Here is a 25,389-nt window from a genome sequence, read left to right as displayed (position 1 = left end):
ACCACGACGAAACAGGCGAAATATCCAACACCACACCACAATATTGACGAGCGAAGGTACAGGGGAAAGGGGAGCAAAGTGCAGCACGTTTCTGGCCTTCACGCTACGGCGTGAGAGGAAGAGAGCTGAGAGGATCAGTAGTGTATCAGCTGATGTATCAGCTGATGGTATATCAGCCGATCATGGACGCCGTTGCCGCTAGTTGTCGCAGTGCGGGATGCAGATGTGCAGTGCTGGTGGAAGGGTCAAAGATAAGGAATTTCCCAAAAAGGAGGGCACCAACAATACTTGAAAGTTGTACAATCAAAAACTAGAAGAAATTAAACAGAATGGTAAAATGATCAATCAATAGCGTAAGACCAGTCATTATATTTACTGCGTTCGACAAAGCAAATCTGAGATGTCGAGTGCTCTCTTACTTCACTCTATCTTTGTTCAATTTCAGTAAATAACAAAGACAGAATGTGTCAGCAGAGCCTCCAGACGCTTCAGATTTGTTTTGTTGAACGCACCCATAATTGAAGAGTCATAGAGGCGTAGCGAATCAATCAAACATAGGATGCTTCTAAACGTCATAAAATTAAAAAAGAACACAAATGTCTTTTATATTGGAAAAAAATTTAATAATTAAAATGCAAAATTATAACAAAAAAACTGAAATAATAATGATTCTAAATAATCATTGCAATCCTACATAGTGGCTCAATTTTTTAGTTTTGCTAAAATGTTTAAGATAAAATAGACCTTTTATTTAATTTAATACTTACCATTTTCGATTTAGAGAATTTTTAAAAAAATTTTAATTTTGTGAAACTGGATACATCTAAATATAGGAATTGTATATTCTTCAAAAATTTAATTCTTTTTTTGTTCTTAAGGAGAAGATTAAATATACAAAAGCCTCCAATGCAAAATATAAATAAAAATATTACTTTAAAACTTCAAAATGATAATCGCATAAACCGTGTTCGACTTACCATGGCAACAATGTCTTTGGAAAAATATACGTTTAAAATCTCTAAAATTATAAAATTTTTAATAATTTACTTATCAACTATTGATCTACATTGGCTCTATTATTATGACTTTAACTAAATAAAATTAAAAAATTTTATTTTTTTAAATTTTTTGAAGTTCTTTAATCTCGATCTTACCGTCGAATTGTCGCATTCATTGATTCATCCAGTCGTTTTACACCAGTTGCATCCGAATTTGATTACCTCCATTGATAAAAAGATTATGATAAAAAGAAGATTGTCTACTCTATAAGATACAGCAGCGATCTTACCTGATAAAGGCGAAGAACATAAAATCAAAAATGCTTGATCTTAACAAAGCTTCCTTTCGTATGAAACATTTTTAAATAATTTTAACATTAACAGACTATAGTACAAACACGCTAAAGTAAAAAGTAAACATATTAAAACATAAACGTTATATTTCAAAAAGTAATATAAAGAATAAAATATGATACGGAATTCTAAAGAAAAACCAAGAGCCTGTTGTATAAAGATCAAATAATGAAAAATATCGAGATGCGAATCGGGATAAAGAGGAGGAATTTGCCGACGCAATTGGACGAATAAGCCTCGCTCGTAACATAATATAGTATAGCCTGTAAGTTCGTTTATTATCGATATTCATATGTGTCATTAGCCTTAATGGGAGAGATTATCAATTAAGCTATTACGCTCCTCTCGGACCATCCATTGATAAGACGTGACTACACTAAATTATATGCGTATTAAATTACGTTTACAGATTCGTTTAAAAATCGTTATTGGCAGTAGGTGCCACGTAAAAAAAAAGAGAAACGGAGAGATTGCTATACAAAAATACGCAGTCTACTGATGCAAGACAAAAAAAAGAGAAGAAAAGGAGAGACCGAGTAATGTAGACGGAGTAACGTTTAAAGACCGAAAAACCGGATATGAAGATTGATGTAATCACAAATTATTGTACGAGTCAACGTGTGAACGAGGGGCGTATTCTTTTCGCTTTGGTACTTTGGTACATAAGTGTGGTGGGTATAGCGCCTGCAATGTTAAGCGATTCTCACATCAACCAGTGCTGTTGTAGTTCAAATTTTTTCCCCGAATTATATTCGGTTTATGATTTTTTACGACACACATTAATCCTAAACAACAGATTTACTTTATAATCCGGAGCTTTAATCTTTTTACCGAGAATATCACAGGGGGCTTAAAAAATAGAAATCTGTTATTTGCAAATTACCATCACTTCGAGATATTGAATGAATTGCATGTTCATTCAATTAAAAAAGATGCGTAATATCGAGGCAGTATCGAAGAAAAGCTCGATCTCAAGTCTATTAAAAATGTCAATAGAATTAAGAAGAAAATGTTTTTCAAGATTAAATATTTATGATTTTTAAGGAAAACTGTTGAACATGGAAACATAAAGTTTTAGATACATATTTATTTATGTTTAAACTATATGCATGAATTTTTTAAAGTTTCTAAATTCAATATTTTCAAATCTATAAGTTGCTAAACATATCCCGTCTTAAAACGGCGGGCATAATTGAAGAATTTCTATTTATCTGAAATAAATGAACCAAAAAAACTTTTTTAATTATAAATGTCGCTATCATCCACATTAAAAATATAAATTAATAAAACTCCGATCAAGGAGCGTTTTTTTTTTAAATAAGGATGTACTTATAACAATTTATAGCGCATCGAGAATACGAGCTTATAATATATTCAATTTATTGACTTGATCTGAAATTGAGCCAATGATATCTTCTTTTCTGCTGCACTTCCTTCAGACTTTATTTTTTCTCTTACAGCTGAAAAGAATAGATTATTGACTCGGAATTGTCGAGTCGAGCCAACAAATTGAATATACCATTAGCGACTTTTAAAAATTCATAGGTATAAATATATATGTATCAAAAATTCTACTTTTTTTGTTTAATAGCTCTCCTTTAAAAAATCACAAAGTTTATTTAGTTTTTTAGATTGGAATCTCTCCTTGAAGACGAGGATTTTGCGACAACTTTTGGAAACGCATATCTATTATGCGCACCGGGACATCAATGTGGATATCCGTGATAGAGATTACAACAACACCGGTGACGCCAAAAGCCGCTTAACGCGTGCTAAACATTTAGTCGATACACACATAAAGTAAGGGGAACATCGCATTAGTTTTAAAATGCGCAAATCTTGGAATTTGCTGTTGATTTACGCAAATCCTGTTGAACGAACGGGTCTTCTCGCGAATATACGCTTACACGGTACATATATTCTTTTTTCGCGCATTAATTTATACGATAGTTAAAATCGTTAAATCACAAGTTCTTCTTTTCTTCTTGCTCCTCTCGATCGAATTATAGAGGGATGTGCGGGAGTAACATCGAGGTAAGTCGCGGAGAGTGTACTGTCTCCCATTTTCCTTAATTCTTCCTTTCTTTCTTCCTCTCTCCTTTTCTCCCGCCTCATTGGTATCGGAATTGTAACAAGCAACGGCTTACGTCAATCGATTAATATTCGCGTTGTAATAATCACCTAGGTAAATTCTCCTTTTTCCCCTTTTCCTTCTCTCTCTCTCTCTCTCTCTCTCTCTCTCTCTCTCTCTCTCTCTCTCTCTCTCTCTCTCTCTCTCTCTCTCTCTCTCTCTCTCTCTCTCTCTCTCTCTCTCTCTCTCTCTCTCTCTCTCTCTCTCTCTCTCTCTCTCTCTCGCTCGCTCGCTGTTTTTATCTCGAATATATCGAACATCGCTGTTTGGATTAGTTAGTACCTATAATTAAGATCGGCACGCGGTATACATAGTAGTGTAACGTACTCTATTACAATAAACCTATCGATAAAAGTCGCGGGACTCGCGGGATCCGAAAGACCCCATCTTCTCTCTTTCTCATACACACACAGACACACGCGCACGCACGCACGCTCACACACACACACCTCCGCTTTCTGTAACGCGGAAAACAGATGTAGATTCATTATTAGGAAGTTGTCTCGGTGTCTCGGGAGATGAGAAGGTTGGGAAACGCCACACTTTTTTCTTCTTTCTTTTTTCCTTTTTCTCTTTAAACTCTTACTGGCACTCGCTCGCACATAAAGGAACCGTCGAACGCACTTGCCACTCGCAACGATACTCATCAAGAGTACAGCGACAGTAACAAGAAAATTCATCATTGGGCGTATACATTGGGCACACGCTAAAAAATAAATTATACCAAATACTACAAGTTCACGTTCTTCAATGTTAACGTGTCTCTTTTTCGCTCCTTTTCTCTCTTTTACACATATTCAACTTGTTTCTTACACACACACACACACACACACACACGCACACGCACGCACGCACGCACGCACACACACACACACACACACACACACACACACACACACACACACACACACACACACACACACACACACACACACACACACTCTCTCTCTCTCTCTCTCTCTCTCTCTCTCTCTCTCTCTCTCTCTCTCTCTCTCTCTCTCTCCCCCTCTCTCTCATTATCTTCGCTCGATGACTAGAAACATCGCTTCGCGCGGATCATTTGGTAAAAAAATTATGCGAAAATGGAAAACATCTGTAGAAAAAATAAACTCGTCTCCACGAGGATAGCGCCGCGGCTTCGTTAAGATCATCGATTCGATACGCGCGCCGCTATCTCGCAGTGGCTTTCCTTTTTGTTTTTTCGGGCACGATAATTAATACGGTAAAAGTCCTCGCGACTGGGCGGAGTAACTGGTCAATGAGTGGTCGCGCTTTCGTACATCGCTATAAAATCTATAACGCTACACCTCGGACACGGCGAGATCTCGACGGATGCAATCGTGGCTTGACGCTCCGGTGAAGGTTCAAGTTCCGTGTATATTTCTCGTCTTTTACCTTTTTCACATCTCCCACGCGCAACTCCGCACTCGCAATAGGAAACGATTATTGTCAAGTAACATCGTTCGCAAAGCGGTCGCGACTAGAGGGATTCGACACGAGAATTGGCAAAAATGCAAATTGCGCGTCTCTCTTAAAACCTTTCTCTAGTCTTGAGCGTCGCTTTCAAGTTTTCGGAGAAGTAATGCCGAAGTGTCAAGAGGGCGAATAAATGTATGGATGTCTTGGCGGCTCCGCCGCTTATGACAAAATTTAGTTGGCCTGCTCCGCGCTTTGCGCTTGCTTCTCGATCTTGCGCGCGAGCTCGGGGCTCATGTGCGGATGCGGGAACGGCAGCACTGGTTTGCGCAGGATCGTCGGCTTGACCTTGACCTGCGGTTTGAACGACGAAACCACCTGGCTGCCGCCAGTCAAATGCATGTCGGCGAACTTGGCAACGATCTTGGGGGTGGAGCGCGGCGGCACGGGTGATCTGAGCGGCATCCCTCCGCCGCCGCCGCCGCCGCCGCCGCCGCCGCCTCCTCCTCCGCTACCGCCGACGCTATCGATGGCGATTTGATTCGAACTGGCCGACCGGACGATCTCGTCGTTCTCCGCGTCGACGACGACGACGACACCCGTTCCATCAGCGTGCTCCGTCGCTGTTTCAATCCGCTTTAGCTTGTTGCTACCGGCGGCATTCTCCAAATTCGCGGTCTTTGTGTTTTTTTTCAGGGTGCACTGGTTCTGCTTGGCAAAGCGCTCGGCGGCGGTGCTCATGTCTGGTGACTCCGGACCACCGGTCGGCGATGTGGCCGCTTCCGCTCGCGAGGGTTGCTGCTGCTGCTGCTGCTGCTGCTGCTGCTGCTGCTGCGGCACCAGCAGGGACGACGGCATCGTTGTTTCCTCGTCCGAACTGCTCAGGCTGCTGGACGACGCGGATTTTTTGCCAATCGGATCCTGCGCTGACAGCGGCAGGTCCATTACCAAGTCGGGCGTGTGCTTCTGTCGCATCTCGCGAAACTCCTGCGACGTGCGGGAATAGGACGACGACCTCGGGGTCGACTGCGTCGTCTGCGAGGTGGCGCGACGCTGCCAAAGCTCGCGGTTCGCCGAAAAATTCGTCTGCTCTTGGTGCGACTCATCGGTATCTGGCGTTACGATAGTTGTTGTCGTTGTTGTCGTCGTCGTCGCCGTCGCCACCGCCGCTATCGTAGCAATTGTCGTCGCCGAGGTCGGCAAAGAATTTGCATGCGACAACAATTGCAGCTGTTGATGCTGCTGCGTCAGTACGCTCTCGCCAACGCTCTGCGACTTCCAATGATGCTGCTTCCGACCGGTGCCACCGCGTTTCGTCACGATACCATCCAACGACATCGTCGCCAGGACGTTGCTCCCCAGATCCTTCCCGTTGGCGATCTCCTCGCTGCTGTCTCCGCCTCGTTGTTGATGCTGCTGTTGTACAGAGTTCGCGTTACCGCCGTCGATGCAGTCGACATTGTTCTCCAGGCCGATCTGGAGAACCTCGTCTGCGTTATTCCAATGTTGTTCCAAGTGCTTCTCGTTTTCCGTAGGGGTGGATGCCCTGGCCGACCTCGATAAAGTCACCGAATCAGCCTGCAAACAGTCACGGGAACAATCGTAGCGTGGCTCGAAGGCTCGCGTACGCGGGAAACTAAATGGGTATGTGTGTGTTGCCTGAGCGAAGTCGACAGACGGGTCTCGTTTACTATTGCGGGGAATACGCAGATACTACGCCGTCTTGATCGATCAGCGATCGTGCGCGCTGTAACGAGATACGAATTATTGTCGAATTATTATCGAATCACGTCTCCTTTCTTTTGCATAGGGAGTCTTGCCACCGGTGGATGTACAATACTTTCGATCACAAATGATGATATTTAAGGAACTTCTTTTTCAATATTTTAAATGTCGTTCATAATCATTATTTTTAAATAAATCATTTTTAAACCAAAAAGACATTTTTTCATGAATCAGCGAAACAAGCAGTAGAATTCTAATTTTCATTTATTAGATTATAGTGAACTTTACATAAACTAATAAATTTTAAATTACAACTTGAATTGCTGATATGAACAGACTATAGCAAATAACGGCCAGCTATTTAAATTTCATAAAAGAAAATATTATAACGGCAGGTTTGTAAAACACTTTAGAAAAGCCATCCAATGGTAGTAGGACACCCTGCATACACTTTTCTACGTAACAACGTGTATAGATAAAATTGGGGCAAGTGAAATAATTCGTGAACAATTTACAACTGCACGATATAAGGACAATGTGAGATATGTGTAAATATCGAATGAGAGAGGTGTTCGACTGTGTGATGAAAAACAAAATATATCAATGAAATAACTGGTTTTAAGAAATTTCGTTTAATGTCGAAATGTTATTTGAATTATTTGGTATGTATTCACAATTTGTTCAAGATAATGTTTGTATCCTGGAAAAATTTTTCTTAGAATTGTTTATATAATTTTTCAAAATTTTTATATAACTTTCAGAATTTTGATAAAAAATTTTATACATAAATTGAAAGAATTTTCAGAAGTGCAGAGAAAGAGTAACATCTTTTCTAGAATTCTTTATATATGTGAATTCTGAAATGTTCTAAGATTTCTAGGATATCTCATTTTATTATATCCAAAGAAAACTTATTAAATCTGAAAAAATTTTTCAAAATTTTTCATCAAATTAAAATTCTTTTTTAATATGAGATATAAGAGGCAAGTATATTATGAAAATTTTTTCACCAGGATAAAACTGCGAAATTGCAAAAGACTTACACAGTCGCTCGCATGCAAGACAACGCACATGTATAATGTAAATGTAAGGAATAAATTATACACATATAGGACAATACCATTTAAGGGACAGGATTAAAAACTGCTCGTAAAACTGAGACAGACATAAGCGGGCGTATGTACCGTAATAAACGATGAATTAGTTTACCTCTTTTTTTCTCTTTATTGTCCGAAGGATTAATAGTGACTATATAATTGCAGTGGGTGAGATTACTCTCTTTACTCACCTCGAAAGCCGAAAAGATATCCGCTGGAGACAAGCAGGCTCCCCGCGCGAGCGGCATTCCTTTTGATCTCATCTATAGATCGAAGAGGGAGAATTTGCTCTACGAAAAAATTCTAGGACTCTTTCACAGAATTCGACAAAGAAAAAACTAAAAAGAAACGAAAAAGAAACTCGAACACACTCCATCGTCGAAATCTCATCAATCTCACGATTTCAACGACACAACACGACAATGATAAGAATAAATTACACAACTAATGACACTGGCGGCCAGTTTTATCGAACAGTTTTTAGTCTGCGTTTCGCTCTGCGTATATATGTATGCGACGCGAAACGGCATGGCTTTTCTCGCCAACTTAAAGGGCCAAGAGACTAAACGTATATCTGGAAAAACATCAACCATCCCAACCGTTAAAACAAGTCGTTAACAAAAAGGGAAAAAAAAACATTGAGAAGAAAATCAAAAACACATATACGCACACAATAAAACCGTGTAACAATGAAGGGCACAGGCGGCGCAAGACAAGAACAACCACAAGGCGAGACATGCAGCACAAAATAAACATGTATATTTATAATTTATTTACAAATATATCGTACAAACTCGTATAAAATCCTACAAAGTATTCGTAGTAGTCTGTTCTGAATTTAAGTTAAACTTAAAATAAAAATGTCTCTCTCGCATGAAGTGCTCCTCCACGTCTCGTCGTCTTTTCCAATTTTACATTCCCGTATCGTCGATTCTATTCTCAAAATTTCAGGACACTTATGTACCACGGAATCATGTATCACGGTAACGAACGATATCACGTACGTTTCGTGATGCTTGCTAAATTACTCCCGAATTTATCTAGACACTAAATTCCGTCTGTTTCTTAGAAAACTTGTTCATTAAGAACGGAAGACATTTTGCATGTGACCGCGAGAGAATTGCGCAGATTATACGACGAAGCGATGCGTGGATCTGATATGCGGTAGGTGCAGTGCGAAGGCAAGAGAAAATTTCGTGTTGCCAATTCTACATGATGTTGTGCATTTCAAACGGCAGTTTCGCTCGCTCGAGAATATAATAAAGAGACAAAAAAAAGTTGTTACAGCCATGCACCTGAGTATGCGTCGTGAAGAATACGGAGAGACGATACAAGAGAATTTACATCACGTCGGTGCGTTGGTATGCAACAGTGCGACAAAATACACGATAAAAAGCGAAGACGAACACGAAGTGGAGAGAGAATCAAACACAGATTATAATCAGATTAACTACTAAACGGTGGTTTCCAATACCTCTCGACTGATGATCGGCTGCGCCGACGACGAAATGCAGGGCACATTTGTCACAACGGGCGCGATAATACCGCTGGCGTTACTATTGTCCGTTATCATGTTTGTCGTGGCGGACGACATGTCGGACGCCGCACCGGACGACCAGGTGCTCGGATTCGCTGATGGGCCCATCAATGGCGAATTGTTGCTCGATAATACGCTATCTGCCGAACTAGACGCTCTTCTGCGCATAGATTCCTCGCTGGACGATTTTAAAAGATCCTTCTCACGCTCCTCATCCCTAGAAAAACGCAAAAAAGCACCAACGAAACGATTAAAAATTGAATAAATAAAAGAGATTTCAGATTTAAACAACAAATCAACAGTAAATTTACTTTAATAATTTAACTTAACTTTACGATGTGTGACAAATTTTTTATTACATGTTAAAATAAGATTTATTATGATTAATGGTACTAACTTTATCTTGAGCATAATATATTTGTCAGGAATCAGTCCCTCCCTGCCAGCTAGAGCGCCTCGCCACCAATCGTTGCTGACCTGCGTGTACAGCGTTAATGTGTCGCCCTTTTTAAAGCTCAGTTCTCTTTCAGACCTCGCGTTGAAATCAAACTGCGCTGTAGCTTCAAGATTCTCCGATTCTAATAGATAAAAAGTAGACAGATTATTCTCCATCGAAATATCTTATAATTCAGTATATCAAATATTTTTGAAAAAAGCGTATTACCGTCTTCAGATGGGTAAACTTCCGAGTCCATATCTTCCTGAACTTGATCCGTCGGCGAATCTCCCACATCCCTAAATTATGAATCATATCAATAGACATAACAAAAAAGATTCAAGCTATACCTGAAGAAAATTGTGCGACATCCATTAAATTCTTCTACAATGTCGCGTTTAATGTTAAATTAAATTCTTAATATATAATAAATATAAATACATCGACAAATACATCAACTTATTTCTACTTACACGTCATCAGGTTCTCTGCTGATATATTTCTCGTACTGAGTGCCCCCGATGTCCTCTGGGAAGATTTCCTCACAAAACGTGATGATATTTTTGATAAGCTCGTTGACTTGATTCTGATATTGGACTTGATCCTTGTCTTCCGGAACAGGCACCAAGGTCGGGCCAAAGCAGATAGCCAAGTTATATGGATCCATCATGTTTTCATCCGAGAACTCCGACAGACTGTTTAAATATAGATTAGACTTTAAATTTTCTGCGCACTGCTTTACACGCGAATTCTTGGTAAAGCAATAATACCCACTGGTTGAGAAAAGCGAAAAGATATCGCATGACGATTACGACCGGTCGTGGTAGACTCGCAATCATCTCCTTCATCTTATTGACAAAGTCTTGCTTCGATTCGAGCTGGGCCAACTCCATTAGATGCTCGAAGTAAATAATGGGAAAGAGAGGTTCACGCAACTCCCTCAGATAAAGTTTCAGTACCCCGGCAACGCTGTTAATGTCCGAAGCGTCAGTAACATCCGCAAGTGGATCCTCGCCACGCTCGAACCACTCGCGGAAGTTGTTGATCTCCACCTGCGAGCCCGACACGCGGAAGATACCCTGATGATGCAAGCCGTATAGATTGATCACGCGGATACAGCTCTTCATGATCAGCGGTATCTCCTGATTTGTGCTCTCTAGATATTCCTCGAGCGAGCCGCCAAATAACTTCGGTTGGCCGTTCATCTGCAGGCGACCGATCCGTTTGCGACGCGCCTGTTTCTGCTTCGACGCAGAAATCGACGGATTCGGGCTGGCGTTCGAACCATCCAGCAAGCTCTGCCGGATGTACTCCTGTTTCGCGTCTAACCTGGCTATTCTCGACGTACCAAGAAGGTATTCCCTGAATTTCTACAAACATCAACGTCAAGAATAATAAAAGTTCTGGGAATCTTGCAATCTTTTCCTTCATGTTGATGCAATTCTTGTGATTGGCTGAATATTTATTTTGCTAACATTATGTTACTTTAATTTTTATAAAACAATATATAAATTAAATATCGATCATATTACAATAAACCAATAAATTAGTAATAATAAAATAGTTAATAATCTTTTTTAAAAAAGAACGTAAAGTTAAATTCTTTCAATCTTAACGTACAAGTGTAAACAAAACAAATTGGATAATAATAGTACATATCCTATTTTTAGGTTATTTCTTAGATTTTAATATAAATAAAAAACAATTTTAACTTGGAAAATTAATAAACGCCTTTCTCGGCTATTCTATTTGTCCCATGCTCGCGCGCTTTCTTTATCCTTCAAATATTAATACGACAATCAATATTCTACCATACGATCGTGCGTTCTTTCATACACCGGGAAGGGGGGGGGGGGAGAGAAGAAGATAGAACTGTCTCATAAAACTCACTGTGAGGTAGAATTCTTCAGTTTCCTGTCTGTCAGCTCGCAACTTGATCTGTAACGTCTCTGGTGGCCTGGACGTAGATACAGCGTTCTCGCCGAAGTATCTCGAACAATCGTAATCCTTGGCGGTCAGCATCTCGAGCAAGCTCGCCTCTGCTGTCTCCAGTGTCTTCCACACCTCTTCTGACTCGGTTCGTAACGACGTCACCCTTTGCTGTAACTGCTGCAATCGTTGCTCCATCTCCGAGTGCAGCATCTTTTGCAGTTCGGGCTCGGGCGTCTACCGGGAGAAAAGAGACCAGTAAACCGCGATTTTAGTAGCGACAATAGCTATGAACAAGTTCCGATAAAAATCAGAAATTGGCCATAGTTTCCAAACTGTTTGTAGTTTGTTTTACTTTTACTTTGTTAAAACGATGTTATAAAATCATCGTAATTTATTACATTAATGTTTTATAAGGCAATAAAAAGAGACCAAGTAATTAATCAAGTTTAAAGTAATTCAAATTCAGTTCTCTCTCTCTCTCTCTCTCTCTCTCTCTCTCTCTCTCTCTCTCACTCACTCACTCACTCACTCACTCACTCACTCACTCACTCACTCACTCACTCACTCACTCACTCACTCACTCACCTCATCTCCACGCTGTCCTTGGAACTCAAACTTCTTAGGAATCATAAAGGCTGCATGATGAGACTCCAGGAATCTTTGCTTATCCGCTCGGGAGTCGAGTGCACCGACGCACGCAGCTAATTGTTCGGCGCCAGATTGCAAGGAACGCTGCCTACCCTCTTCCGCGCTACAGTGCATTAGCAATGCCCTTGCTATACAATTGTGGAATCCAAAGTCCATGCACTGAGAGAACGGAAATAAATAAATAAGTTCATATTTCATCTATCTCTCATGCTACGAAAAAAATTAGATTGCATTAATAATTAAAAGTAGAAATTAAAGACAGTAAGTTGAGCCTAACTTGTCCTTCAGAATCTTTCTAGCCTTATAATTATTTACGTTTTTATTACTTTTTTTTTCTTAATAACATTCTTTACTTTCTCACAACTAAAAAATTACAATTAAATAATTTTTTAAATAACAGAATTTATATAAGTCAATCCAAACGGTTTATATATCGTTACAATAAATGTAACGATTAAGTAAGCTGGTAAAAACACAACTATTGGTCGCAGGATCAATGGTCATGAGGTGCACATACGACCTTGCGTATGGATGAGTAACTTACGTCAATGAGATCAGACAGGTCATCGACGAAATACTTGTGTATCGTCGTGTTCGAAGCCTCCAAGCATAGAATGTACTCGTTTCGCGCTTTGAGTGCCTTCAGTTTTGCCTCCTGGTACTTGCTCTTCCTCTGAAAAGAAATATTTAAAATATTTCAAATTAGAAATAATGACGCACCTCACCCTGAAGAGTGACCAGCGAAAGATTAAAACCGGTCTAAATTAATCTCGTTAATGGATGCCATCGACTACCGTATTAACTTCGCCAATTTCCCGAATGAGCTTCGCCGTCTCGCTTTTCTCCCCAATGATTGTCTATTATTATTGTTTCTCATGTATATCATAATTACAATGCTTGTTTTACTGAATAACGTCATTTATGTAGCTGTCGCAAAACTTGTGATTTTACAAGAGAAGAAATATACATGTATACATATATATTTTTATATATAATTATGCATATATTTATATATTTAATTATCATATTTAGATATAATTCTTTATCGAATAGCGATATCTCATGTATAATTTTTCATAGAAAAATTCCTCGATCCTTATGCAGGTTTTATTAAAAATATTTTTCTTTTTCTTTTGAAATACGATTGACGATGCATCGAAACCAATGACACTGCAATAATGAGTCGATGTTACACATGTCTCTTCCTCTCTCCCTTTCTTTTTCCTAGTTATTTGACTCCTAACACAGCTCTCTCGCGTCTCTTTTCTCAGTATTTTTTTGTCAAGCCCTTTTTAACCATCTGTCTTATCGCACTTATAACCAAGGGGAAACTGCTATTTATTTTTCCATCGAGATGTGTTCGACAAAAAAAAACTGCTGGCAAGTCAGCCCTAAATCTTCGGTCGACATCTGCTCGGATTGGAAAGAGATGGGAAAGGAAAAAAAAAAGAATCCAAAAAGAGATATCCGTAGGCGTCGTACGGATTTTCTAACGTCTCACTCGATTCAGTCCGTGGAGTGGATGATACCCTCCCAGTTGTAAGCCGAAGAAACGCTTTGAGTCCCCGGGGACTTTTGACTGATGTGAACAAAACGATGAAACATATGGTCCTGATAGTATGTATAGACGCAAACGCATTTATCACAGAATGAAAATATGAACGAGGCAAATATCTTTCTAACACTTTTACTCAATGTACTCGCTTGCCAGAAAAAAAAGCTTACTTTCTTTTAATAACATAATACATTTAATGCATCTAAAAAAAGTAAATTTCTAATTATAATATTTTTGTACGTGATACTTTGTACACATACACTGAAAAAAAAAGTAATATATTCAACAAGATATGTTATTGCGGGCTGCCAATTACAGATATACTCAATACAATAATATATGCTATTGCAGTATCAACATTGTACTTGCATTAATAGCAAATATTATTGTATTGAGTATTTTATGTAGTTGGCAGCCCGCAATCACATATGTTATTGGCTATATTACTTTTTTTTTTCTGTGTACGACAATATAATTTCTCTATGTCAAAAATTTACATATGCTTCTGCACAATGACTTATTTATTTTATATGTTTAACATGTTTCTGTGCAACGTAGATCCGTGGGTCCTTAACTTCGTCTCTAATATAATATGATTTTTAATTTATTCAGTCTTTTAAAAGTAAAAGATTTTGATATTTGAAGATTTTGAAAAAAATGTTTTTCTTCTAACGATAAAAAGATAATAATAAAAGCTCAATAGATTTTTAATTGTAGAGAAAATGTCAGATTTCAATAATCTTAAAAATTAAAAAAGTTTTGCTCAAAAAGTAAGATATTAGTTTTCAAAAGAATTGATAATTTGACATTTGTAGTAATAACTCACTAAACGTTGCAAGTTTATTAATTAAACGATTGGATAACGTGCGGAAAGTTTTTAAAGATTCCCTTTTCGGTCTTGAGTTTCATTCTTCGGTTTTTGTTCGCACGTTATCATTCCCATCCAGAACGCGCGGACGAGTTTCTCGAAATGATGAGAACCGCATTCCGGATTCGAAGCAGTTATCTGTTCGAGTCTATATGAATCGTATAGCGAGGGGACAGTCGACAAAAAGCGAAACAATTGCCGGTCCGATGACGCAGACGTCTAATTCGGACATCCTGCAACTGGCCTGGATATATCGTTGCGACGCGACGCACCGTTCGCTCGCGTTTCCACCTGCCGCCTGAGTATTTTCGTCGATCTGCACTTTATCGGCGATATTTCACGTGGCTGTCATTTCGTGCTTGATAATGCACGTAGCGTGCAACGAAGAATATAAAACACCATTGATCGCGGCGCGAATCAAATCTTTATTGACGCGGAAAGCGCAGTGGCGTAATAATCCTCGTGTCGACGTGCAACCGTAAATCACGCAATGCGCGATAACAGATTATCAAGGGGAGGATATTTTGACGACAACTACTTTAATGTTGTGTTTTAATATTCGAAAATATTTTCTTGTACCAAATGAAAATGTTAATATACTTGGTTGTGCTATAAATTATAGCTACAAAGTAAAAAGCAGCACAGCATATACACGTACTTGTTTTTGAATTGGCACTTGAACAACATAAAAATAATCATAATTATTAAAAATATCCACCTTTTAATTTTACAAATTCAAAAATAAAGACTTGAAATTCTCGCAGAACGCAAAAAATCTCAATAAGAAAATAATGTTGTAATGTTGTATTTAACAACGTAAATAACAACAGTTTAAATAAAAATAAATTTATTAATTAAGTAATAACGTCAATGAAACAAGTGCATCAAACTGTTCTAATAAAATGGTTATTTCATTAATACTATTATTAAATTAATAAGATTATTTTCAATAGACTGCTGTCAGTACATCTAATATAGCTTTTGTTTTTCGTACATATCGGTGCTAGTTCAATCAAATCAATCGTTAAAAATTTCGATATTTCGGTGGGATTTAGAGCAAACTCTTTCCTCTAAAATTTAAACAAAAAAAACTTGTTCTAAGCCTTATTGAAATATTGAGACTCTGAAGGCTGATTTGATGAAATCAGTAATGTCTAAATGCGAACATATTCTGCAAAAATTTGAAAAAGTGTATGAAATTAAAAGATGGACATTTTATAATTATAATTATTTTTATACTTGTCAATATCATTAATTGAAAATAAAATAAATATACATTTTATGTTGCCTTTTATTTAGTTATAAAATAAATCCATTTTTTGAACAGAGAGAATTTATGGTATAACTATTATATGTATATCTCGATGTGTTTTACAAAGTTACAGCTAGGTTATTATACAGGCTAATACAGCCGTCAACTTCTTTAAACTTTCCCCTTATCAAATTCTTAAAAAAGAACTGCAATAAGAACAAGTTAATTTTTATGACACAAATGGTTAAAAAACCGATTATCTAATTCTATTTTGTACGTTCGCTCACCGGCAAAGATCTCTGACAGTTGATTTTAATGATGTCCTTATTGTTAAATTGTGACAGAGGAAATTAGTGATGCGGTCAGTAGCCGTAATAAACGCGTTTCCGTTGCGCTCCGTGAAACGAAATTATTAAGACACAGCAGACGGCACTCCATCCTCGTTCCAGCTGTACTTTCAATTTCCTTTCAACCGCATCGACGAAGGCCAGACACGCGAACTTCTAGCTGCGCTTCATCACGCAAAATGCCTCGCTTTAAAGGAACACGACGAACAAAGACCGCCCAATCTCTCGATATCTACGAGTTTCATAATATCAGTTATTGATATGAATTATAAAACTAATCTTATTATTACCTTTATAATAAATATAAAATGAGTAACTTTATAGTAAATTTTACTCACTCCATGTAAATTCGTAACATTCGCAAAACTATCTCATCACTATGTAAAATTATTTAGATTCTTAAAAGCCAAATAAAAAATCTCTTTATATAAAGTATTTAAAAAGTGTCGCGGAATATTTTTTTACGTGGAATTATTGAAATTAAATACGATTCATCGATCAGGAAGAAGTAACTTAATTATTAGTCTTTAATAATGCCTGCAGCAAAGTTTTATTTTTAACTTTCCCCGGAAAAGCGGCGCAATTTCTCGACTCTTTTTCAATATTTACGAATCATCATACGATAGCAAGACGTATTGAAGCATTTTCTGTTGCTTCGGTAGATTTTGCGGTGGAGCAGCTGGTAGATGCGTAACGCGCTACACGTCGAATCCGCGTCAACGTGTTCATCGTCGCGGAAAGAGTTCACTGTCGATCGTCGCGCGTCGTGATAAATCGTGGCGTCTTTGGCATAAAATCACCGTCGGTCTTTCGCCAGAAGCGGCGACCAACGACCATTCTGCCGCGCGAGATGCTAGCATCTCATCAGAACGGAGAGAGAAGAGCGAGAGGGAGAGTTACACGCGCGGATGATCGTCGACGAGTAATCGCCTCGACCGACCGCATCTCATAACGCATCGTCGTCGTCGTCGTCGTCGTCGTCGTCATATTGGTGCCAAAATCTGAAGGACACGCGCAAACTCGCAATATGCCGGATTTATCCACGGCCAGGGTCGCTCCCAAAAGAGGCTGATAAACGCTGGTTCGCGCACAATCAAAGCGCGATCATTATTTGCAAACGTGCAAGAGATATTTCGCGCGAAAATTACAAAAATCAAATTACAAACGTATAGACATATTATATATTAACTATAAGTTTATTCATTTATTAAAAGTTCTTATTATTTGAAAAGATTAGAGAACCTCCTTGAAAATTCGTCTACCCCGCCGATACGACAAAATGGAACACGGTAAAAGAATCCAAACGTGCTATGTACAATTTTTCTCCATCGTCGCGCGCTCTATTTGTCAACAATTCGCGGATTGTTACCACGCGGAGGTAACCACAGGTAGAAGAGTTCAAGAGTTCAACTTCCTCCCGCGAGCTCTCTCGCGAAGATCAAGCACCATCGATGCTTCTTCAGCTTCTCCGGTACGAATACTCTCGTCGTGTAGAACATGAGCTAGATTTTCGACGCGTTCTATCCTACAAACCTACCTTGTTGACTTCCTTCTCGATGAGCTTGTACTTTTTACTGCGCGCGAGCTTCTCACGACTGTCCGCGTTCGCCACCTCGAGTTTATTGCGTTGCTGCTCGGCGACGCGGAGCTTCGTCTCCGCTTGCCTGGACTCGGCCTGATAGGCATGGTAAGTCTTCATCGTCGTATGCAACTCGTGCAGCACTCGCAGTATCTCTTCGTGCGTCTCATAGCCAATCTCGCGACACTGCAACAAAAGACGCCAAGATGATAGACTCACGAGATTAGAGATAGTAGAGAGTAAATAAATGATCGTTTCCGTAACGTAAATTTTAATTTAAGTAAATGTGCCAGAAAGTACAGTTCGTTTCTTCTTCCGGAAGAATTTGCAGTTGCCTATATAAATTTATCAGACAAACAATATAAACGTAATGAGAGAGTTGAGAGAATTTAATTACAAAAATAAAAAAAGCAAAGATGCGTGTAAGTATAAGGCAACGTGAGATGGAACCAAGATGTTTGTTTTCATCATCCTCGGTGTTTATCGACAGCACCGTCAAGCTGTGGCGAAACATCGCGACAGTGACGGCAGAATGGAGACATTCGAGGCAATTAATTCAACGAGACAATGGAGTAGTCGAACTACTCACGACACCGGTGTGCGCGACGCGATACAATCGCGCGATCCCGATTGCGCTAACTGCTAACGGTAACCATACGACACTCACACGCTTGTAAATTCGCTGCACGTCCTCCATCACCTGATTGAGACGGCCCACGAGGTGGGTGCTATAGACCTCAGATAGGGCGGCATGGTCCCTGCTGAGAGACTTGGTCTCGTTTACGAGCTGCTGCCAGCAGGCGTAGCTGGAGAACAGGGGCCATTGTTCCCGCCTGTGGAAAAGACGATCGATAATGTTTGATGTTGAATCGGCGGCGGATGTGTGTTTCCAATGATACGCGCACGTCTATATCGATGTAATTACACGGCAATTAAATCGGCCGCTAATGAGCCGATAAAGCGTCGCGCTCGCGTCGTCTTGCGGCATGGGCGCGCATCGTTACCTCCTTACGTTTGCACACGTAATAACGAGATCGTTCCACTTGTTTGTTCATGCAAATCGGATGCATTATACATATAGCTTTAGGTTTAGATTTAAGCTAAAACAATATTTTATGTGCTAAGCAAGTAAGCTGCCTTAAAAAATTCTTATAGGGAAGGAAACAGTTTTGCTTAACTAAAATGTAAAAATGTAACTATTATATAAACATACATTTGAAAATAATTTTGTTAGATTATCGATATAATTATGCAGAAGCATAACAAATAATGCCGCAAAAAGTTTTGACTGATTATTTGATGGTTGAATGATTACTTTGGTGGTTTAACAAAATTATTTTCAGATCTGTATCTGTATAGCTAAAAATTTTTTAATACTTTTTAGCAAAACCGTTCTTTACGTGTTTTACAAATCAACATATAATTGGTTTGACGTTGTAAAATGCATAGTAAGAAACATTTTGTATTTATATTACAACCGGCTCTTGTTATAAAATTTTTTAGTTAAATTTTAAAATGCCCGAGATATTTAAATAATACAATCATATTACGTGTTAATTTTACACAATATAATGGTGTTGTTTTGCGTTGGGTTAATGTTCAACATTTTTTAGTAAAATAATACTATTATGAATAAATAAACAAATATCATAAAAGTAAAATTTTAAAACTGCAATAAATTCTAAGAAAATGACTAAAATACATAATATATATATTATATTGGAAATATATATATACAGACAAATCTCGTAAAATTATTTTATAATATATAAACAACATGCTCAATGATGCTTCAATACTTATTGCAAGCATCTGAATACGATTATTACATTACAAATGTTTATAAACGATATTTTTAAACCCGCAAGTGAGCCATCTGAAAGAAGTCGTCCAATTATCGACCATAAAACCTATTTTACGGTAATTATATTTCTTGGGAAAGAGTAAACGAATGTGACGATGTAACTTCGGATGAGCCTTCGCAAAGATGAGAAACTATCGATTCGCGATATCTCTCGAAGCGAGATGAGGGAAACGTGCAAGGGAAAGAGAATGTATGTCGACGTGGTTACGGATTACGTTTTACCCGTGTGTACCGCGAGCTAGCGAGGCATCCCTTTTGTGGACGCTGAATACGGCGCACAAAAGGGGCGCCCCGCGTGTTCAGGGTTGAATGACGAGAAGGAACTGGGGCATGTCGCAAATGCAGGAACGGCTCACGGCAGATGCCGTGCACGCGCGTGTAGGACGCGGGAAAAATGCAAAGTCGTCCACTTTTCTATCCGTCGCAAAAGTAGAGCGCGGAAAATGTCAATTGCATCAATATTATGTGAAATTAATATGAGAAATACAAATCGTCACGAGATGTATAATAAAATTCATAAATTTATTAATTATACAACAATGCTTGTTTATTAATAATTATGTTGCAACGTCAATGTAGGGTTAACAATGAAACGATTTTAAACCCTCCATAACATCAAGACAATTTTACAAAAGTTTTCCTCAAAAGAAAAATTTAAATAAGAACTTATAAATAAAATTTAATTTTCTTACAATTACAGTATAAGGAAAAATATTTGCAATTGATAAAAGTACTGACTCTTAGAAGAAAAAATATGATTTCTTGAAAGTAAACTAAAATATTTAAAATTATTACTAATTTTTTAAATAACTACGATATTTTGGACAACATGAATCAATCTCCACATCAATTAATTATGCATTTCATGATCAAAGTATAATCATGCGCGATCAAGGTCTACATCTCGAATATAATCGCATACTTGAACAAAATTTATGTAATGTAATAGTGAAACAATTTGCGTTGCGCAATATGATGTAATGTAATAGCGCAAATGTAATGCTGTTATACGGACGCGTCATCGTTCCAATTGTATCGTGCAACATGTGGTGCACGCGCCTGAATTACAGCAAATTAATTAACGCGTATATCTTTGTCAATCACTTAACGCCGCAATCAACAACAGAATTATTTTCCCTGGTTTTTTTTGTCATTCCGATTTTTATAAATTATCTAGCTAACAAATCTCTAGATCATTAATTTAGTTTTATCATATTTCTAATAAAAAGTAGGTGCAAACGATCAAAACAATTATTACTCTTCAAGTGTTAATTAGCTGAATAATAATTAAATTATTTTGACACAATACTAATCGCAAATTGGCATAATTATCTCAGACATTTGCAATAAAGATAATAAAATTATATGTCTCAATAATATTTTTCTGTTATTTGTATACATTTTCTTTTTTTAAATGTCTTCTCTATAATATATTCCTTGTAAAAAATGTAAAAGGATGTAAAATTAGAAATAAAACTAATAGACACGATATACTTATCATACTTTTGTTTCTGCTCCTTATGTCTCAACTGTATGCTCCTGGCCATCTTGTCGAGGGATTTGCTGTAGTCTAGTTCCAATTCTGCCCTTTTGCGAAAGAAATCCTGGAGCTCGGCCACGAGGGCGACTTGCGCCTCCATTCTGACGTCGAGACATCGCAGCTGCTCGTTCAGCTGTAGCCGTATATCTGTAAGCAAAGAAAAGGGGAAACCCCATCAGTACTTGTACCGAGCGCGATCACGCGTTTCGGATGTCGAAATACATGTGAAGGCCTGTAAAGTAATATCCGGAAATTGATCATCGCCTAACTCACGAGGCTACTTACTAATAAATAAATTTTAATCCTTTCAAAGTCAACAACGTATCGGTATCAATCTATGGCTGCCTCGAGGGTAATAAATTTCCGAAGACTGACAATAAAGGAAAAGAATTTCCGAGTTCTTTCAGTGTCTTCAGTATCATTTTCGAAAGCGATACCTAGAAATTCTTCTTTCATCAAAGCATCAGATAAGACACGAATACAAACTTAAAGGTTTAAACCTAAAGGTTAATATAGAAGGTTTGTATGAAAATTAAAGATAGAATTCATAAATGTTTTTCAGCAAAAGGAATAAGTAGATATTATTCTCTGTTTAACTCCGTATCTTCAATGACATAAAGCTCCTATATTTTTACAAAATTTGTATTACAAATTAATATATAATTCTCTATTTAATTTTAAATATAATAATAAATAATATTTAAATAGTAAACATATGTATTCATTTAGTTCTTTCCTATAATACATTCGTAAATTTTGCTTTTAAAAAATTTAATCATATAAACTTCCTGGCTGTGCCCCTTTAATAAACTTTATCAACTTATGGACGCTAATTTAACAATTAATTATATAATTATATAATTAATTAATCGTCTTGATCGGATTCTATTATTCGGTTTTTAACGCCGTCACGATAATCTTCCTCAAAGTCATTTCATCCCCGCATCGATGATGGCTAACAATAGCAAAGAGACGGATACTGCGCGGAATAATAATGTTTCGGGGATGATGGTTGTCGCGAGGAAGGACTTTGACATGATCGTGTCAGAGACTTCCGACTCTCTCTCTCTCTCTCTCTCTCCCCCCCCCCCCTCCCCAATAATACGTATTCCGTTAATGTCATCCGCGAGACAATGACGAGAAAAAGAAACAACTTCGCAAGACGACTAAGCTAAAAATAAACGACGGGTTGCGATGTGAAACTATCTATCGTTTCGTAGACTTTGCCGAGACAAGGAGAGAGACGTACGCGCGCGTACCGCGTGATTTATTGTCGCGGCCTATCTCGTTTCCGTTCTGAAACTTCCTTCGATTCCGATAATAAACGACGCGGAGTGACCGCGGTCGAATACAATGTTCGCATAATCCATCGTCGATGAAGAATAGAAGCAATTTTCATTTCTTTAACATTTCTTATGTATTCACACTCAGAAGAAATAGAATTCCTCTCTTTCTGTCAGAAAATGTCTCAAAAATCTTGGGGAAATCTTGGGTTTCTCACAATTCTTTATAGTACTTCCAGGTAGAAAAATATCCAATGTTCCCTAGAAAATTTAAACTTTTTCCAGTCCAAATTTACGCTTTATCAATACGTCCGATTGAGAGATTCATTTCAACTCTTTCAAATTTTAAGAAAAATAATTCAAACTGTATCATCATATCGCGCATCACTCGATCTAATTTATGATATTACGCTTGACAGATGCTCCCAAAGCGGAAATACCATTTCACCGTGTATCCGCCTTCGCGTAAGCGTCAATCAATCAACGTAATTGGACGGTCGGGAGAGAACGAAAGCCAGAGTGAGCGGATTTTAAGGCGTTCTTTCTTTCATCAAATCGAGTAAAGATTCGAGTAAATCGTTAGGGAGGGAGAGAGAGAGAGAGAGAGAGAGAGAGAGAGAGAGAGAGAGAGAGAGAGAGAGAGAGAGAGAGAGAGAGAGAGAGAGAGAAAGAGAGAGAAGGGGGGGAAAAACTCTAGTGATAAACGAGCATGAGCGGTACACTTTGAATTAAAATAAACGTTCTGTTGGATAATGAATCGAGAACATAATGGTTCCGACATCGCTTTGCATTTTCGGGAACGTCATTGATTATCTGGAAAAAAACACAGAAGTCTGAGAAAAACGTCATTCTTGACCACATGTTCGTTCCATGTGTTACCAATTATTGGAGGCTCTAAACGGATTGGTTCATCGGCAGCTTAGCTTCGAAACTCACGAATGGACTTTTTATGAGCGGCAACCGATAATAAATGTTTGGAAAATACCAAGCATGGATAAGAAGACTCGCTGCGGTTTCTTTTTTGTTTGAGCACTCATAATTTTAATCGTCACATGTAATTAACTTTAATGGATCAAAAAATAAGAAAAATTTTATTAAAATTCTAACAAAAAGAAATAAGACAGAATTTATTTTTTAATTAAATTAAAAAAACATTTAGATTAACTTTCGAATGTTTCTCCTTGTTCCGTTGTCTGGCCCTTAGTTTGTAAAATTTCACATATTATTTAACATTTGTTTAATGAAATCTTCCTTCGACGGAACGCTAGAAATCCCGAAAATGAAAATTATGAAAACATGATTTCAATTAACTTTGATCTCATTTGAATAATCCTAAAATCGGTACAGAAGAAGAGATATCTTTTAGTAATCTCTTATTATTATTTTAAATTTGATATTTTATCTGTGTTTATTATGTAAATTGTCTGCAAATAATTTTAATCACTCTATGAAAATATTTTAATTAATATCACGATAATGATACTAAATTTAAAAGAAAATAATTTAAAAATAATTACTAGTCTCATATTATACTTATAATAAAACTGTTATACATTATTGTGTAAAATAGTATAATAATAATTTTATTGTAAACATACTAAAAGTTGACAATTACAATTAATTATTTCTCTTTTACATACTTTTCTTCATCTCTTTCAATTATTAGTGATAATAGAAAAAGTTTCCGTTCGCTTTGTCTGAAATCTTGTGGGAATTATGAGTTCAAGCAAGCTAGGTTTCTCTTCTCGAGGGTAAGTTTCGATGCACTCCTGGACGAAGGTCCTATTGATTTCTTTACTTCCGTGCGTGATTCATCCTTCCCGAAAGGACGCGAAGCGATCTTTGACCCCGAAAACGCGAACAAGACGCAGACACGCAACCGACATACAACGGTGGTAAATAAACGCATTCTCGAATGGACACAACCGGGGCTTCTATATACACGGTACCTCAAAAACGAAACCACAGAACGATCTTTTTGTTTCTTTGATAGATTCAAAGTCTACTCTTTTCTCGGGGAAAATTATCAAGCGTCAAATTGTTTGCAAGAATAATTAATGATTAAAGAACAATTTTGAAAACAAACAATTGGCAAATCGAAAATTTTCTTCGTCAAGAACAAAAACATACGACAAATTCATTTTAGAATTAACATTTTATAATTAAATCAAAATAAATTTCGACAGGATTTTAATTTAGAGCTTATAAATTTACGAAGACGTATAATGATAAAACAATAAAAAATCAACAATAAAATAAAAACGTCGTTTGTGTATAAATCGATCAAAGAAATTCTGCGGCTAAAACAATAAAAATTCTAGATCTGAGACACCCTATATGCAGCACCCCCGCTGAGTTAGTCATCTAACGAGCGAGAGGTCGATGTATGTCGCACATCGTCGTGGTCAGATGCATCAACTGACAAGCCGTTAACCAACGAGGAAGGAGTAACAAAGAATCGCCCGAACGATCGACAGCATCGATCATCATGAAAAGACACGACGCTCTCGTCGAGTACTTTAAAGACTGAGAATTGCGGCTTACTATTATTAATTAAACCGCAATAAGCTCTTTTAGCAAAATAGGCTAAAACAATGCGGTCGTTTGTTCCCTTTCAATTCTATCCTGATTATTTCCAATGACCGATTATAACTTATACAGTAAAAAACATTGTATTAAGTTTATATACAAAACTTTAATTTTAAATAAAAATTTCTAATAAATTTTAGCAATCAAATATTAAATTAAATATCTTGATGTAATTAGTATATTTATAGCAGTTATAATATGAAAACTATAAATTAATATTTAACATACTGTTTAATAG

General features: G+C 37.6%; 1 protein-coding gene and 1 long non-coding RNA gene across 10 annotated transcripts in view; one reads left to right on the top strand and one right to left on the bottom strand.

Annotated features, from left to right (window-relative positions):
• The first annotated feature begins 200 nt into the window (after positions 1-200).
• LOC105835084 lies at positions 201-1,877 on the top strand. The gene is made up of 2 exons (XR_004964397.1): positions 201-332; positions 1,762-1,877. It is a non-coding gene; the product is annotated as an uncharacterized LOC105835084 (long non-coding RNA).
• Positions 1,607-25,389, bottom strand: part of LOC105835085 (SLIT-ROBO Rho GTPase-activating protein 1) — a 62,969-nt gene continuing 39,186 nt past the window's right edge. For 8 of the 9 annotated variants that reach the window (XM_028190096.2, XM_028190097.2, XM_028190102.2 and 5 more), the window contains 12 exons: positions 21,243-21,426; positions 18,543-18,708; positions 17,834-18,061; positions 12,819-12,947; positions 12,212-12,433; positions 11,585-11,860; positions 10,469-11,064; positions 10,168-10,389; positions 9,923-9,993; positions 9,656-9,836; positions 9,196-9,475; positions 1,607-6,477 (listed from right to left, as the gene is read on the bottom strand). In XM_028190096.2, coding sequence (XP_028045897.2) covers positions 5,134-6,477; positions 9,196-9,475; positions 9,656-9,836; positions 9,923-9,993; positions 10,168-10,389; positions 10,469-11,064; positions 11,585-11,860; positions 12,212-12,433; positions 12,819-12,947; positions 17,834-18,061; positions 18,543-18,708; positions 21,243-21,426 — 3,899 coding nt within the window. In that variant the 3' untranslated portion in view covers positions 1,607-5,133. The remainder of the gene's footprint in view (positions 6,478-9,195; positions 9,476-9,655; positions 9,837-9,922; positions 9,994-10,167; positions 10,390-10,468; positions 11,065-11,584; positions 11,861-12,211; positions 12,434-12,818; positions 12,948-17,833; positions 18,062-18,542; positions 18,709-21,242; positions 21,427-25,389) is intronic. The other variant, XM_036291299.1, reaches the window with a different exon arrangement.

This window comes from Monomorium pharaonis, chromosome 8 (genome assembly GCF_013373865.1).
Source record: "Monomorium pharaonis isolate MP-MQ-018 chromosome 8, ASM1337386v2, whole genome shotgun sequence".
NCBI classification, from domain to species: domain Eukaryota; kingdom Metazoa; phylum Arthropoda; class Insecta; order Hymenoptera; family Formicidae; genus Monomorium; species Monomorium pharaonis.
The sequence above is the reverse complement of the archived record's forward strand: the minus strand, read 5'-3'. Positions and strand labels throughout refer to the sequence as shown.